The sequence below is a fragment of the Scyliorhinus canicula genome, chromosome 2 (assembly GCF_902713615.1).
Source record: "Scyliorhinus canicula chromosome 2, sScyCan1.1, whole genome shotgun sequence".
NCBI classification, from domain to species: domain Eukaryota; kingdom Metazoa; phylum Chordata; class Chondrichthyes; order Carcharhiniformes; family Scyliorhinidae; genus Scyliorhinus; species Scyliorhinus canicula.
Genome location: NC_052147.1, coordinates 219,478,209 through 219,495,873, shown reverse-complemented (window position 1 = coordinate 219,495,873; position 17,665 = coordinate 219,478,209). Strand labels below are relative to the sequence as shown.

Below are 17,665 nucleotides of genomic sequence, written 5' to 3'. Positions count from 1 at the left end.
AACTGTTCCAACGACAGGGGTGGCAACCTTGGAAAGGTGGCCAGCTCCTTCCTCACAAAGTCCATGATTTGCAAATATTGAAACCCATTAAACTGAAACTTCTCCACCAACTCTCCCAATTCTGCAAAGCAGCCCTCCACGAACAAATCCCTGAACATCTCTATCACACTTTGAACGTTGAGTCAAACCCTGCTGGAATAAATCTATGATCATCCACAAATCGATGCCCGCAGCGACATGCCCTCAATCTTTAAATTTTGGCTGCATTGATTCTGGCCTCTGAGCGATACGACCACACCCGGGCTCATGAGGTATTTAGCTGACGAGAATGGAAGAGGCGCCATCATTGGTACCCTCAAACTTGGCCCCCTACATGAAGCCTCCTCCATCTGCCCCTACACTTCCTCCACAACCGACCTCTGAACCCTCTCCATGTTCGCCGCCCAGTAATAATTCAACAAAGCCAATCCTTTCCTCCACCTGTCCCTCTCCAGAAACACCCTCCTACCGTGAGGTATCTTACTCTCTCACATAAAATCTGAAATCAACTTATTTAACTTGCCAAAAAAAAGATTAGGGGCGTGATTCTCCTGAAAGATTTCTAAGTGCGGCAGCAAGCGGGAATTGCTGCGAACTTACCGGCTCTCAGCCCAGTGTGGACGGCAAAGCTATTCGATGTTAATTCGTCCACTTAACGAGGCCTCATGGGCTTCTCGCCTCAAATGAAGACTTTTGCCATCTGATTTGGCAGCACCGCCCCCTGCTGACAAGGTCAAGCAGCAAATAAGCTGCACTTGCTGCGTCAACCCCAGCCAGCTCGCAACAATCGCGTCAAGGAGACCAGCCCTAAGATTTGGGGACGCTGACCTGGGGTGGCTCCGAGCCGCAGCGGAGGCCAGGAGGGATGTCATGTCTCCCCGAGGGTCCTGAAAGGTGAACAATAGAGCAGGCAGTGCTGCTTGAGACAAGGTGGCGGCAGCTGTGAGCTCGGGGAGTGTCACCAGCAGGACTGACCTTCAGTGCCGAATAACAACGTACATCGGGCAGCACGTGTGAGTAGACATAACCCCCTCACCTCCAAGGGAGAATTCCCCCCCCAACTGTCCATGTGACCCCAACCCTCCATCCACCCCCTCCCCCTTTAACCACCCCCCCAAACTTTCCTTCACACCCCCTTTGCACCATTGTGAACCACGTGTATGGCTAACAATGCTCTCACATTGGTGTCTACTCACTCGTGGTGCCCGGCCAATCAGCTGGCGAGCCTTCATTTGCAGCAAGAAGCCCGTGAGGCCTCGTTAAGTGGATGTAGCGTTGTACTCAAGAATTGAGTAGCGTTGCTGGCCTCGCTGAGCCGAGCACTGGGAAGCTCACAGCAATTCCCACTTGCGAACATACTTAGAAATCTTTCAGGAGAATCGTGCCCCTTATCTTTCGAAGGATTATAAAGTATGAGCAGGAATGTCTTTTGGATGCACAATGGGCGAGCCTGCACTGATAAAGGAGACGACCTCCTCAGCTGTACAACTGGAGGGTATAGCGTCCCTGGTGGGCAGACTTGAAGTTGCAGTGGTAAAACAGGACATTGGACAGTCCAGTCTAGTAGGGAGGTGGTGAGAGTTGTTACCTGCTGGGGCAGAACCTGCCTCCCGTATTGTGGCCTCCAAAATGTACGGACAGCATTGTACAAATTGATGAGTGCGGTGGTGGATGCCAACCGGGGGAAACTAACTGATTTGATATGTTTGATATGAATTGTTCTTTGTTGCTGTGTGCTGTTATCAGCAATTTAGAATTGAAGACACTCACGCTTTAATTACAAGTAGCTTGAATTGTGTCACAGCAGAGCTCTCTCTCCCACTTTCTCTTCTCTTCTGTCCTTTCCCCTTTTTTCTGCCCATTTCTTTATATGTTCATATTCTAACCCTGGTTAATTTTAATCATTTTAGGTCTGAAATGTTTCTGCATCACGTGTGTGAATACAAATTACACTTGTGAAACAGATGGTATTTGCCTGGTTTCTGCCACTCTTAGTGGTGAAAAGGTACAACAGTGGAAGACCTGCGTGCATCGCTTGGAAATGATTCCGGCAGGGAACCCCTTCGTCTGTGCCAATTCAAAACATGTGAGCAAGACATTGTGCTGTGACACAGACTATTGTAACAGTGCTGACATACATCTATCATTACCCAAAGGTAAGAGTTTAGGCTTTTGAAAATGTTATTACATTTTAATCCAGAATTTAAAAATAGTCTTGAATGGATGTTAATTGACTTGAATTGCAAAAAATATTTTGTGTTCCAAGATCATAAAACAAATCTGAATGTTTTTGGTTGCAATTATAGACTGAAGATGTTGATTAACATTATTGATTTCAGTTTGTAACCTGATGGTTTTGGGAAATATTATTGTCATCAATGATTTGGGTCTGATTTTCCTCCCATTTATTTTGCTGAAGGAGTTGGCAGTTTGTTATTCATTGGATTCTATAAAGATCCCAGTAGCTACTAATAAACGTCCATGTAGTCGTACATGTAATAATTCCAGGACGTGCCTAACTGGTTCATTTTAAACTGAAAATAAAGCCGCTACCATGGCACACAATACAAAACAAACATCCCAGCCCAAGATTATCGGAACTGCCGGTCTGGGAGCTACAATTAAAGATCCCGCTATTGAGCCCCAGCTGTGCGGGTCTCTGCCCACTCAGCACAGGAACTCGTATTCTCCGAAGCCCGCGGAAAGATCCATCAGTTATTTTCCCCTATGGTCCTGGTGAGGGTTGTCACAATGCAGCGTTTGATTTTGTATGTGAGTTTGTATTAATGATGCATCTCTTTCAAACTGTGCTGCGTGTCGATGTTGTTGTGCCACAATTTATTTTCCATATTGGCTTGACCAGAACATCTTTCAATATTGGGAGTTAACGGTATCTCTTCCAAAGAGATGCTGATGAAGGGTGTAAACTGGGAAGAGGACTGGAGGATGAAGGTGAGGTAGTATGACTAGGGATATTATGGTACCTTGGAAGCGAGCTGCTATTGGTGCAGAAGACTCGCTGCCCATTGGCAGGGGTAAGTCATGTGCCTCTCTGCTGATTGGCTGCGGAAGTCATGTGCCTCTCAGCCGATTGGCTGAGAGGTAGGTAGCTCCGCTTACGAGGTGGAGTATAGGAACCCGTACTGTCCGGCAGTCGACACCTTAAGCCTCGCCAAGGCACAGGCCCTCGCATCCTCTTTAGATGTCGCTAACCGCAACGCCCGCGCGTACGCTCCCGACCGCGCGGCGGCCCCCTGGGCAGCATGGAACGTGACCCCTCTCACTCCTGCAGACTCCGACCCCCCCCCAGGCCTGCGCCGCAGGGCGCCCTGATAAACCCACAGGGCCCCGCTGCTACTTTTGCGGCCAGGCCAAGCATCCCCACCAGCGCTGCCCGGCCCGCATTGCAACCTGTAAAGGCTGCGGCAAAAAGGGCCATTATGTGGCTGTTTGCCAGTCAAAGGCGGTTGCTGCAGTCCCGAGCAGTGACGCGGGTCCCCCCCCCCCCCCGTGCTCTTCAAGGACCCCATGCGGCCCGTGGACCTCGTTGCCCCCACCCATCACCGCCACGAGTGATCCCCGGACACCGCCATTTTGGGCCCCCGATGCCACTTGCGATCCCCGGGCGCCGCCGCTTTGGGCCCCTGACTCCACGTGCGACCCCCGGGCGCCGCCATCTTGTTCACCCCCCACCATGTGCGGCCGACGGGGGCTGCCATCTTGGATCGGCACCGAGGACCCCGCAAGTGACCACTCGCTGCCGGATGACGACTCGGAGTTCCTGCCGCGACTCGCCTCAGTAACGTTGGATCAGTCACAGCCCCACACGCTGTCCACGGCGACCACGAAGATCCTCCTCAACGGCCATGAGACGAGCTGCCTGCTGGACTCCGGGAGCACAGAGAGTTTCGTCCACCCCGCCACAGTAAGACGCTGCGCACTTCCCGTTTACCCGGTAAAACAAAGAATTGCTCTGGGCTCCGATTCGCACTCTGTCTAGATCACAGGGTGCTGCGTAGCGGACCTCACGGTCCAGGGGAGGGTACTTAAAAATTATAAGCTCTTCGTCCTCCCCCGCCTCTGCGCGGCAGCACTCCTGGGGTTAGATTTCCAGTGCAACCTCCAGAGTTTAACATTCAAATTTGGCGGCCCTATGCCCCCCCCTTACTGTCTGCAGCCTTGCCTCCCTCAAGGTCGACCCCCCATCCTTGTTTGCAAACCTCACCTGGATTGGAAACCTGTCGCCACCAGGAGCAGATGGTACAGTACCCAGGACCAGACCTTCATCAGGTCCGAAGTCCAAAGGCTTCTAAAGGAGGGGGTTCTCGAGGCGAGTACAAGTGCCGGTGGTTAAGACCAGGGAGAAAAATCGGATGGTCATAGACTATAGCCAGACCATCAACAGATTTACGCAGCTGGACGTGTACCCTCTCCCACGTATCTCCGACCTGGTCAACAGGATCGCGCAGTACAAGGTCTTCTCCACGGTGGACCTCAAGTCCGCCCACCACCAGCTTCCCATCCGCGCGTGTGACTGAACGTACACTGCGTCCGAGGCGGACGGGCAGCTCTACCACTTTTTAAGGGTTCCTTTCGGTGTCACAAATGGGGTCTTGGCCTTCGAAAGGGAGATGGACCGAATGGTCGACCAATCCGGTTTACGGGCAACCTTCCCGTATCTCGACAATGTCACCATCTGCGGCCACGACCAGCAGGACCATGACACCTACCTCCGCAAATTCCTCCGTTCCGCAAAATTCCTTAATCTAACCTACAATAAAGATAAGTGCGTGTTTAGCACCGACCGTCTAGCCATCCTCGGCTACGTAGTGCGTAACGGAGTGATAGGCACCGACCCCGAGCGCATGCGCCCCCTAATGGAGCTTCCCCTCCCCAACTCCCTCAAAGCCCTCAAGTGCTGTTTGGGTTTCTTTTCCTATTACGCCCAGAGGGTCCCGAATTACGCTGACAAAGCCCACCCACTTATCCAGTCCACCACCTTTCCCCTTTCGATGGAGGCCCGCCAGGTCTTTAGCAGCATCAAAGCAGACATTGCAAAGGCCACGATGCGCGCTATCGGTGAGTCCCTCCCTTTCCAAGTCGAGAGCGACGCGTCCGATGTAGCTCTGGTGGGCAGACCCGTGGCTTTCTTCTCCCGTACCCTCCACGCTTCTGAAATCCGCCACTCCTCGGTCGAAAAGGAAGCACAGGCCATAGTTGAAGCTGTGCGACATTGGAGGCACTATCTGGCCGGCAGGTTCACCCTCCTCATAGACCAAAGATCAGTGGCCTTCATGTTCGATAATGCACAGAAGGGCAAGATAAAGAACGATGAGATCTTGCGGTGGAAGATTGAGTTGTCCGCGTACAACTACGATATCTTGTATCGTCCTGGGAAGCTGAACGAGCCTCCCGATGCCCTGTCCCACGGCACCTGTGCCAACGCGCAAGTGGACCGCCTCCGAACCCGCCACGCGAACTTCTGCCACCCGGGGGTGACCCGTTTTTTCCATTTCATAAAGACCCGCAACCTGCCCTACTCCATCAGGGAGGTCAGGACAATGACCAGGGAATGTCACATCTGCACGGAGTGCAAGCTGCACTTCTACCGCCCTGAACAAGCGCATCTTATAAAGGCTTCCCGTCCCTTTGAACGTCTCACCATGGACTTCAAAGGTCCCCTCCCCTCCAACAACCGCAACACATATTTCCTCAACGTGATTGACGACTACTCCGATTTCCCTCTACATGACCACGACCACCGTTATCAAAGCCCTACACATGTACCGCCACGAACGTCTTCTTGTTTTTCCCAGGGAGTCTTCCTCAGGGACCCCGCTCCCGACCTGGCTGGCTACCCCGGGCCCATTCTGCTCCGGAAGCACGTGCGGGTGCATAAGTCACGGGTCTGTTGGTCGAAAGAGTCCAGCTACTCCACGCGAACCCGCAATACGTGTACGTGGAGTATCCCGACGGCTGACAGGACACGGTCTCCCTTCAGGACCTGGCACCCGCAGGATCTCGGCCACACCCCCCAGCAGCAGCACCCCTCCTCCAATCCCAACTGCCCCCAGCACCCCTCCCCCCGGCCCCACCGGCGCCCCCACGGCCCAGCGGACAAGAATCCCCTCCCCCGGCCTGGCCCCCGCTAGCTCCGACCAGGGGTACGGACAAAGGAACAATACCATTGCTCCCGGAGTCACGGACGACCACCGCTCTGACATCGCCGGCACCGCTGCGCTGGTCAAGCAGGACATCGAAGGCGCTCACCCGACTGATTGAATCGATGTGATGTACTGGTGGACTTCTGCCTACAGATGGACTCTTGTGTTTTCTTGTGTGTTCCTTGCCTGTTCCCCCATTTCCCCCCCCCCTTTATACACTGTACATAGTTACTGTTTTCTATTACACACTAGTTGCAGGTCAGTGGGCAGCCATAGATGCAACGGTACGACCTAAACATCTCTAGTCATACTACCTGTATCACGTACCCACGGGACACGCCCCCCCATGTTCCTCCCCCCGCTTCTTTTTCAACAAGGGGTGAATGTGGTAGTATGACTAGGGATATTACGGTACCTTGGAAGCGAGCTGCTATTGGTGCAGAAGACTCGCTGCCCATTGGCCCGGGTAAGTCATGTGCCTCTCTGCCTTTTGGCTGGGTAAGTCATATGCCTCTCAGCCGATTGGCTGACAGGTAGGTAGCTCCGCCTACGAGGTGGGGTATAAGAACCCGTACTGTCCGGCAGTCGGCCTTTCTTCTGTCCGTCTGCTGCCGGGCACATATCTGGTGCGTTAAAGCCTATCGTTTGGATCTCATCCTCGTCTCGTGTACAATTCATAGTGCATCAGAAGGTAAACACAATGCCCTGAAAATTGCCTTTGGGGGTGTCCTCAAAACGGAATCAGTTGCCAGATGGAACTGTGGGACACCAAAGAGCTAAAAGTGAGAGCCTGCAAAAGAAAAGAATTTTCCCAGAAATTGGAGAAATATAACTTTAAGGCCACAGATCGTGAGATAGCTCCTTTAAAACTAGAAAATACCATGCCAGATTTTCATACTAAATCTGAGAAGTTAAGTGAAGTGAATCACCACCAGCACCCTGAGATCACCATGGTTAATTGATTGAGGTGATCTACACGAAAGAGGTAAAATCTTCTGATATTCAGCATGTCATTCAGATTAGTCTATTTGCTGGAAGCAAGTGTCTTTGAAAATCAAGGGTTTTTATGGATATGCTTTCCTTTTCATTTTTTAAAGTTGTCTTTGCCTAAGGATGTATCAGGTGGGTCTATAAAAGGTAAGGAAGTGCCTGTAACAGAGAAATAAGGAGATGTTATGTACGTCAGATTGTATAGTTGCACCTGCCAGTTACAGGCAGACTTTAATAGATTTTACAGTCAACAGGTAGGTGAGATGAAAGCCAATTAGCCTGGATAGAGTAAGGTGGATTTATTCAGGAGCAAAGGATTTGAAAGAAATCTCTGCAGAACGAGATTCATTGCCTGTACCATAAGATTCCACTGTCATCTCCAAGGATAGTAAGAAGTCTTACAACACCAGGTTAAAGTCCAACAGGTTTGTTTCAAACACGAGCTTTCGGAGCACGGCTCCTTCTTCAGGTGAATGGAAAGGCTTGTTCCAGAAATGTTTATATAGACACAGTCAGAGATGCCCCGGAATGCGAGCACCTGCAGGCAATCAAATCATCAAAGATGCAGAGAGAGAGGTAACTCCAGGTTAAAGAGGTGTGAATTGTCCCAAGCCAGTTCAGTCGGTAGGCCTCCAAGGATCTCCAAGGATGACAACGCAAGCTGCAATGAGTCAAGAATAGGACACCAGAGTCAAATGGGGATCATGTGTGGGGAACATTCACCCTGCAGCACTGTTCCCTGTATTTACCAAAGCGGCTCTCCAGCTGAAACAAACTGCAGCTGTCTTTTCGGGTAAGGGGTAAGTGAGAGAGAGGGAGGGCGGCATGCTGGCTCAGTGGTTAGCACTGCTGTCTCACAGCACCAGGGACCCAGGTTCAATTCCAGCCTTGGGTGACTGTCTGTGGGGAGTTTGCACTTTCTCCCTGTGCCTGTGTGGTGATCTCTACCACTGTATATATATGTATGCTTGCATTAGGGGATGTATGACAGTACCTGTATTACAGGTTTGCTGGTAAGCCCCTGCCGGCTAGCTCCGCCCCCAGAGAGCAGTATAAATATGCATAAGTTTCCCTGAGATACCATTCTACAGCTGCAGCCAGAGGAATAGCAACTCACTGTAATAAAGCCTCTCTTGTACCTCATCGAGTCTTTTGTGTGCAATTGTTAGCGCCACAGCCTGCGTGGTTTTCCTCCAGGTGCTCTGGTTTCTTCCCACAATGCAACAATGTGCAGGTTTGGTGGATTGGCCATGCTAAATTGCCCCATTGAGTACAAAATGTTAGGTGGGGTTACGGGGGTAGGATGGGGGCCTGACTCTACATAAGGTGCCCTTTCAGAGGGTTGGTGCAGACTCAATGGGCTGATTGGCCTCTTTCTGCATTATCAGGATTCTATAATGAGGGTGCATCCATCTTAAGGCACTCCCTTAACATTTTTCAATTTAAAAAATGGACACATCTGTCAGGCCATCTTCATGGAAGGGCTACTCCTCCATAACAGTCCCCAGCTGCAGCTGTGACCAGGCGAATGGGAGGAGCTCAAAGCCTTTTTTAGAGTACAGCCTCTCCACCTCATTTTGCTGTTGGGAGGCTACCCAGGAAGTTGGCCTGTCCGCATGCCAGTCGGCCTCTGATAATTTTCCTTAATTTGTCATGAACACCTTTCCTGGCTACTTGCTGCTTGCTTGCAGGTAATCCTTCTGCTCCTTAACAGGGGAGATCCACTGGGGACAGGGATCAAGACCCTGGCCTAGAGGTCAGAAGTCTCAGATCTTGATGTGTTAGTGCTTGTGGCAATACTTAATTTTTCAAAATATTTATGTAATATTTAGGGGTGGTTTTCCCTGAGGTAGCTCGTGCTTGCAAACCAATGTCAGGCTAAGGATCTGAAGTAGGCTTTAAGGCTTTATTTGCATATGCAAAGAGACGAATGCCTGATTCCGGCATAAATAAAATATGCCAAATAAAACACTTCCTCCGCAAAGAGACAGTGGGGTACCCCAGGGCCCCAGAAACCACACTACTAGAAGACCTGATAGGTACAAACAACGAGAAGGGGGGCTATGTGGGAAAATATATGGATAGCTACTGGACAGAGCCCCAACACCACTGGGCGAGATGGGAGGACAAACTGGGGACGGAGGTAGGATGGGGACTCTGAAGCGAAGCACTGAGCAGGGTGAACTCCACCTCCTCCTGCGCAAGGCCAAGCCCAATGCAGCTCAAAGTGATGCACAGTGCGCGCCTGACCAGAACCCGAATCAGCAGGTTGTTCCTGGAAGTGGAGGACAAATGTGAGCGGTGTCAGAGGGGCCCGGCCAACCATACCCACATGTTTTGGGCTTGCCCCGAGCTTGCTGGGTTCTGGACAGCCTTCTCCGAGGCAATGTCCAAGGTTGTGGGGGTGAGGGTGAAGCCATGCCCAATAGTGGCAATCTTCGGTGTATCGGAGCAGCCAGAGTTACACATGGAGAAGGGGGCCAACGCCTTCGCTTTCGCTTCCCTAATCGCACGCCGGAGAATCCTGCTCGGCTGGCGATCAGCTACACCGCCCAAAGCTGCAGACTGGCTCGCTGACCTCTCGGAATTTCTCCACCTGGAGAAGATTAAGTACGCCACCCGAGGGTCAAAGGAAGGCTTCCTGGATACTTGGGGGCAGTTTGTTGGTCTGTTCCAAAACCTGTTCGAGGCCAGCAACAAGGAGGAACCTAATAAGAAGTTTTTAAAAACACCCAAGATAGATGAGGTACCAAAAGACAGCGTAACCCGGGGGTTGGGGGTCAGGGAGGGGGGGATAACGGGGAAGGGGGAGGAACCATAGACCGACCCAGAGGGCAATGAAAGGCACATAGGATCAGTTAAATGAAGGACAAATTAAACCTCTCTGTATAATAAAGGAAATTAGCGTGGATGAGAAAAATGTGATGCATATATATACACAACTGTTTATAAATATGGGAAATGCCAATAAAAAGATTTTAAAAAAAAAGTAAAATATGCCTCTTATTCAGTATGACATGTGTAAGTATTTGCTTGTTTCCTTCCTGCTAGTTTTAAAAATATATATTTTTATTGAATTTTTACATCTGTACACTGTACAATAGATGGACAAGACAGTTTGAATGTACAATTTACATGTTCCCCTTTCATTGGCCTTCCACTAACCCCCCTTTGTTCTTTGGCCTCCATCTTGGGCCCTTTTTGTTCATCGTAGGAGTTGTAGGCTCTCTTTTCTTTTGTATTTGTTGCTGCACTCGACCAGGAAGCTCGAACTTCCTTTGGGCACTGGAAACTATGAAAATACAATTTAAATTGCAAATGTTGAATGGTTCTGACTGTCTTACATTAATGTCCAATTCACTAATGTCCTTGAGGGAAGAAAATCTTCCATCCTTATTTGGTCTGCCCTATATGTGACTCCAGACCCGCAGCAATGTGTTTGACTCTTAACGTCTCCACCCCCAAGAGCAATTGATTTGATTTGATTTGATTTATTATTCACATGTATTAGTATACAGTGAAAAGTATTATTTCTTGCATGCTATACAAACAATGCATACCTTACATAGGGAAGGAATGAGAGACTGCAGAATGTAGGGCGGGATTATTCGGAAACCGGCGGGGCGGGCAATTCCGGCGCGAAGGAATGGCGTGAACCACTCGGCGTCTGGCCGCCCCGAAGGTGTGGAATCCTCCGCACCTTCAGCAGCTAGGCTGGCGGCTGGCGCGGAAGCGGCTTAGTGCCACTCCAACTGGCGCCGAAGGGCCTCCACCGGCCAGCGCGAGTTGGCGCATGCGCGGGAGCACCAGCGTGTACTAGCGTCATCCCAGCGCATGCGCAGGGGGTTCATCTCCGCGCCGGCCATCGCGGACCGGTACACAGCCCGCGCGGCGGAATAGATTGCCCCCACAGCACAGGCCCGCCTGTGGATTCATGGGCTCCGATTGCTGTCGAGGCCACCATGGGGGCACCCCCCGAGGCCAGGTCTCCCCCCCCCCCCCCCCCCCCCCCCCAAGGACCCCGGAGGCAGACTGCGGAGCCAGGACCCGCCGGTAGGCACCTGTCGTAACATACGCCGGTGGGACCCGCCGAAAACGGGTGGCCACTTGGCCTATTACGGGCCGGAGAATCGCTGGGGGGGCCCGCTGCCAGCAGCCGCCGACCGGTGCGCCGCGATTCCTGCCCCCGCCAAATCCCCGGCGCCGGAGCATTCGGCAGCCGGTGGGGCCGGGATTCATGCCGTCCCCTGGCGATTCTCTGACCCAGCGGGGGATCAGAGAATCCCGCCCATAATGTTACAGTTATTGGATTGGATTGGATTTGTTTATTGTCACGTGTACCGAGGTACAGTGAAAAGTATTTTTCTGCAAGCCGCTGAACAGATCATTCAGTACATGGAAGAAAAGGGAATTAAACAAAATTCAAGAAAATACATGAGAATTCATAATAGGGCAACACAAGATATACAGTGTAACTACATAAGCATTGGCATCGGTTGAAGCATACAGGGTGTAGTGTTAATGAGGTCAGTCAATAAGAGGGTCATTTAGGAGTCTGGTGACAGTGGGGAAGAAGCTGTTTTTGAGTCTGTTCGTGCGTGTTCTCAGACTTCTGAATCTCCTGCCCAATGGAAGAAGTTGGAAAAGTTATAGCAAGGTGGACAGAAAAGATCAACTTAAGATGAGGTAGGTCCTTTCAAAAGTCTGATGGCAGTAGGGAAGAAGCTGTTCTTGAGTCGGTTGGTTCCTGACCTCAAACTTTGGCAATTAGGGATGGGCAATAAATGCCGGCACAGCCTGTGATACCCATGTCCCATGAATGAATAGTTATCCAGGAAAACGTACAAGAATTAAAACCACTTCTGGCTTCAAGGCAACTATTGTACTGACCTCCCACAATCCCACCACGGATATTGCTCCACCCCCTGATCATCCATGAGACTCCGCCTACCACCCCACTAAACGTAAACCCAGAGGTGGACTTTCGATGAAACGCACAGTGCTGCAAGGTGGGAGCCCATGAGATTTTGCGCCTATCAGCAGGCAATACTGAATAACTCTGGGGTTTGATTGGGGGACTCGCTTTTAGAATGGGAAAACAGTTTGCCAGTCGTTGAGAGGTGTGGAGACCGAGAGCAGTTCAGACACGGAGCTCCTAAATTGGTGTGAAGTTTCTGAACTTTCATTGAGTGAACGTGCAAAGCAGCAACCAGTTTCCTGGCACTCAGTCTGGTGGGCGGCCTGAAGCAAAAGTGAGCTCACTGACCGAACATCAGGGTGTGAGCCTGTGAAGCCTTCAGCGAGACAAGGAGGAGGTGCTGGCAAATGGCTGCTGAAGGGGAGCAGTAGGGTGACTCTTGACCTGCAGGCCAGAGCTGAGCGGGAGGGAGGGAGGAAGGGCAGGCAACCAACTAACCAAAAAGAACGGAGGCTACCAGACCAGCTAGCTGGCAGCAGCAGCCAGCCAGAAGAACACCCGGTCATTGAGGGTTGAGGCTCTGACTCAGCCACCCGAGTGAGAGCCAAGAGGTGCGTAGAGCAACAGTTGGGAGGTGCAAAGAAGGCCATGCAAGAGCCGACGTTGTGTCTCGGGAGCAGAGGCCAGCTGGAGCGGGGCGACATCACCAGAGTTACAGGTCAGCAAGGCTGAGTGAGAGGGCTGGGCAGCAACCAACATCTTCTTTCTTCTTGTTGCTTTAGCATTTTGAATTTACTGCCTTTTTTGGTGTCCGCCGTTTCTCCCTTTGATCGATTGCAGTGTCAGGCTTGCTCTGACCATCCGTTCACACCACAGCTTTCCCCAAAATGATTGCTAGCAGCCAGTTACTCTGGTAAGATTTTTGCAGAGAACTCCAGCTGACCCTCACACCAAATCTTTGCACAATTTCCAAAGACTGCCCCCCCACCCCCCGGCACCCACGCCACTCACAAGCGTGGTGCAGACTCGATGGGCCGAATAGCCTCCTTCTGCAATGTAGGGATTCTATGATTCTATGACAAGGTACTGCTCAAGCTCATTTTACTTCTGATTCTGAAGTGAGGGAAGAAACCTACCCTGAAGACATTGCTTTATGGCCAAAATCTGTCCAATGGGTATGCTTGAATACTTGATAATAAATAGACCAGAGAACATAGGCAACATGGAAAATTTGGGAAAAGAGGTTGAGGTTTGAGCCCAAAAGCAGTTTAGAAGTCTTCATGTGTCCCATTTTCTGAGGGTGAAGAGAAATGCATATTGGAAAGAAGAAATTGGTTGATCTTTTTGGAAACCTCGAAGTCAGTCTACTGTATGTTTGCTAATTATCCCCTGACTCAAGCAAAGGAAAATAAGAATTTGTCGATGGGTACTCTAACTGGAGAATTGTTGGTAGCGACATTGCTGATCGTGAAACTTCCAAAAGAGGCAGCAAGGTGGGGCAGTGTGTTAGCCCTGTTGCCTCCCAGGTTCGATCCTGGCTCTGGGTCACTGTGTGGAGTTTGCACATTCTCCCCGTGTTTGCGTTGGCTTTGCCCCCACAACCCAAAGATGTGCAGGCTAGGTGGATTGGCCGCGCTAAATTGCCCCATAATTGGGGAAAAAAAAATGAATTGGGTACTCTAAATATATTTAAAAAATGGAACTTCCAAAAGTCATATTAAAGCTGTGTGCATTTTTCCAAAGATAAAAAAAATTATCTGGAAAAAATGATTCTGAGTTATGAGCTCAGTTTTAAAAGGAGGGTTCATATTAGAAGGAAGTGCTGAGTTGTATTGTTACCACAGTCAAACCACTGTCTTCCTTGGGATTATCTCGAAGAGGATATGATAAATCATTGGTGTCAAGTCGAAGAGGTAAATTTGTAGCCTGCCTTGATTATCTCAGTGAGTTTGACGAACTTCTCAAACAGCATTTGAAAAGTTATCAATATTGTGGCTCAGGGAAGACCATGGGCGGGATTCTCCCCCCCACCCCCCCCCCCCCCCCCCCCCACCCCCCCCCCCCCCCCCCCACGGGCCGGGTCGGAGTATCGGTGGGGTGCGGTGTGAAACCCGCCCCCGCCGTCCGCCGAATTCTCCGGCACCAGAGATTCGGCAGGGGCGGGAATCGCGCCGCGTCGGTCGGCGGCCGCTCGCAGCGCCTCCCCCCCCGGTGATTCTCTGGCCCGTGATGGGCCGAAGTCCCGCTGGTTCTTTGTCAGTCCCGCCGGCACAGATTAGACTAGGTCCACGCCAGCCGGCGGGGCGCAAACCACTCCGGCGCCGGCCTAGCCCCTGAAGGTGCGGAGGATTCCGCACCTTTAGGGCGGGCCGACGTCGGAGTGGTTCACGACACTCCGTCCCGCTGGGACCCCCCGCCCCGCTGGGTACCGCCCCATGTTTTAATGCACAGAACCTACGATAACTTAATCACTATAATGGCAGAATGTCTCAGAAACTGATTCACTAATCATAGAATCATAGAATTCCTAAAGTGCAGGAGGGGACCATTCAACACATCGAGTCTGCACCGTCCCTTCAAAAGGGCACTCTACCCATGTCCACTTCCCCTTCCACCTTGCCCTATCCCTATACCCCATAGGCTGCCCTGTCCATCCTTGGGCAATTTAGCACAGTCAATCCACTTAACCCGCACATCATTGGATTAAATGAAGTCAAAGATGTCAAATACTATTCCATAATAGTTGATTCATCATCAGATGTGAGTCATGTGGACCTGAGTTAACATTAGTTTTAAGATATATGACCAGCAATGGTGAAGTTGCAGAGTGATTTCTTTGTTCTGTCTAGCTACAATCCCACACTTCTGTGTGCCTGGAAACAATGGTTTTGGATATCATTTCAAATTTAGGTTTGGACATCAAAAATGATTGTCATGGGCAGAGCTTCGATAATGCCACAAATATGGCTACAAAGAAGACTGAACAATGCAACACCCTGTGCTCCCGTCACTCCTTAAATTTACTCTGCAATGCAACAGCTGAATCGTGTGAGAAAGCCTCACATTATTTTGACTTTTGTCAAAAAACGTATGCCTTCTTTTCGGTTTCCACACTTCTGTAGTGATCCTCACTTGAGTGTGTACAGAAGGGGCTGATGGGAAATGGAAATACCACTGGGGGCAGCACGGGTACGTATAAGAGTGACACCAAAGGGTTCCCCTCCCCCTCACTTTGGCTGAACAGACGGTGAGGAGAACAGGGACGGAAGTGAGCTCACGGCTGCTAGTGTGGTCAGGCCTAGTTGCAGAGCATAGAGAAGTGTAACCTTTACAAGTGCAGTTCTGTAAGTAAGAGCTCACGCAATCATTTAAGTTGTGTAGCACAATAAACCTTCCTTCAACTACTTGACGACTTCTAGCATTCTTTCCAGTAACATAACTTCATTGGACAAAGAAGAATGAAAAGTACAGCTTAGGAACAGGCCCTTCAGCCCTCTAAACCTGCGCCGACCATGCTGCTCATCTAAACTAAAATCTTCTACACTTCCTGGGTCTGTATCCCTCTATTCCCAGCCTAACCATATATTTGTCAAGATGCCCCTTAAGTGTCACTATCATCCCTGCTTCCACCACCTCCTCCGGCAGCGAATTCCAGGCATCCACTGCCCTCTGTGTAAAAATCTTGGCAAGTACATCTCCTCTAAACCTTGCCCCTCATACCTTAAAACTTATGCCCCCTAGTAATTGACCCCTCTACCTTGGGAAAAAGTCTCTGACTATCCACTCTGTCTATGTCCTTCATAATTTTGTTCGGTCACCCCTCAACCTCTGTCGTTCCAGGGAGAACAAACCAAGTTTATTCAACCTCTCATCATAGCTAATGCCCTTCATACCTGGCAACATCCTGGTAAATCTCTTCTGCACCCTCTCTAAAGCCTCCACATCTTTCTGGTAGTGTGGCGACCAGAATTGAACACTATACTCCAAGTGTGGCCTAATGTTCTATACAGCTGCACCATGACTTGCCAATTCTTATACTCAATGCCCCGGCCAATGAAGGCAAGCATGCCGTATGCCTTCTTGACGACCTTCTCCACCTGTGTTGTCCCTTTCAGTGACCTGTGGACCTGTACACCTAGATCTCGCTGACTGTCAATACTCTTGAGGGTTCTACCATCCACTGTATATTCCCTCCCTGTATTAGACCTTCCAAAATGCATTATCTCACATTTGTTTGGAATAAACTCCATCTGGCATCTCTCCGCCCAAGTCTCCAAACGATCTAAATCCTGCTGTATCCTCTGACTGTCTTCATCGCTATCTGCAATTCCACCAACTTTTGTGTCATTCGCAAACTTAGAATCAGACCAGTTACATTTTCCTCCAAATCATTTGTATATACTACGACCAGCAAAGGTGCAAAGCTTATTCCTACGGAACACCACTAGTCACAGCCTTCGAATCAGGAAAGCCCCCTTCCATTGCTACTCTCTGCCTTCTATGACCTAGCCAGTTCTGTATCCAACTTGCCAGCTCACCTCTGATCCCATGTGACTTCACCTTTGTACCAGCCTGCCATGAGGGACCTTGTCAAAGGCCTCACTGAAGTCCATTTAGACAACATCCACTGCCCTACCTGCATCAATCATCTTTGGGACCACTGCAAAAAAGTCTATCAAGTTAGTGAGACACGACCTCCCCTTCACAAAACCGTGCTGCCTCTCGCTAATACGTCCATTTGCTTCCAAATGGGTGTAAATCCTGTCTCGAAGAATTCTCTCTAGTAATTCCCCTACTACTGATGGAAGGCTCACCGGTCTGTAGTTCCCTGGATTATCCTTGCTGCCCTTCTTAAACAAAGGAACAACATTGGCTATTCTTCAGTCCTCCGGGACATCATCTGAAGACAGTGAGGTTCCAAAGATTTCTGCCAAGGCCTCAGCAATTTCCTCTTTTGCCTCCTGCAGTATTCTGGGGTAGATCCCGTCAAGCCCTGGGGACTTATCCACCTTAACATTTTTCAAGACGCCCAACATCTCTTTTTGGATCTCAATGTGACCCAGGCTATCTACGCACCCTTCTCCAGACTCAACATCCACCAATTCCTTCTCTTTGGTGAATACTGATGCAAAGTATTCATTTAGTACCTCGCCCATTTCCTCTGACTCCACACATAGATTCCCTCGCCTATCCTTCAGTGGGCCAACCCTTTCCCTGGCTACCCTCTTGCTTTTTATGTACGTGTAAAAAGCCTTGGGATTTTCCTTAACCCTATTTGCCAATCACTTTCATGAACCCTTTTAGCTCTCCTGACTCCTTGCTTAAGTTCTTTCCTACGTTCCTTATATTCCACACAGGCTTCGGCTCTTCCCAGCCTTCTCACCCTGACAAATGCCGCCTTTTTCTTTTTGACGAGGTCTACAATATCTCTCATTATCCAAGGTTCCCTAAATTTGCCATATTTATCCTTGTTCCTCCCAGGAACATGCCGGTCCTGAATCCCTTTCAACTGACATTTGAAAGCCTCCCACATGTCAGATGTTGATTTACCCTC

The 17,665-nt window shown here is 50.2% G+C and overlaps 1 protein-coding gene across 1 annotated transcript in view; it reads left to right on the top strand.

Moving 5' to 3' along the window:
- The first annotated feature begins 12,180 nt into the window (after positions 1–12,180).
- The window catches only part of LOC119962312 (TGF-beta receptor type-1-like), a 132,990-nt gene continuing 127,505 nt past the window's right edge, over positions 12,181–17,665 (top strand). Inside the window, exon 1 of the mRNA XM_038790296.1 lies at positions 12,181–12,829. Within this exon, the coding sequence (XP_038646224.1) occupies positions 12,760–12,829 (70 nt within the window). The 5' untranslated portion in view covers positions 12,181–12,759. The remainder of the gene's footprint in view (positions 12,830–17,665) is intronic.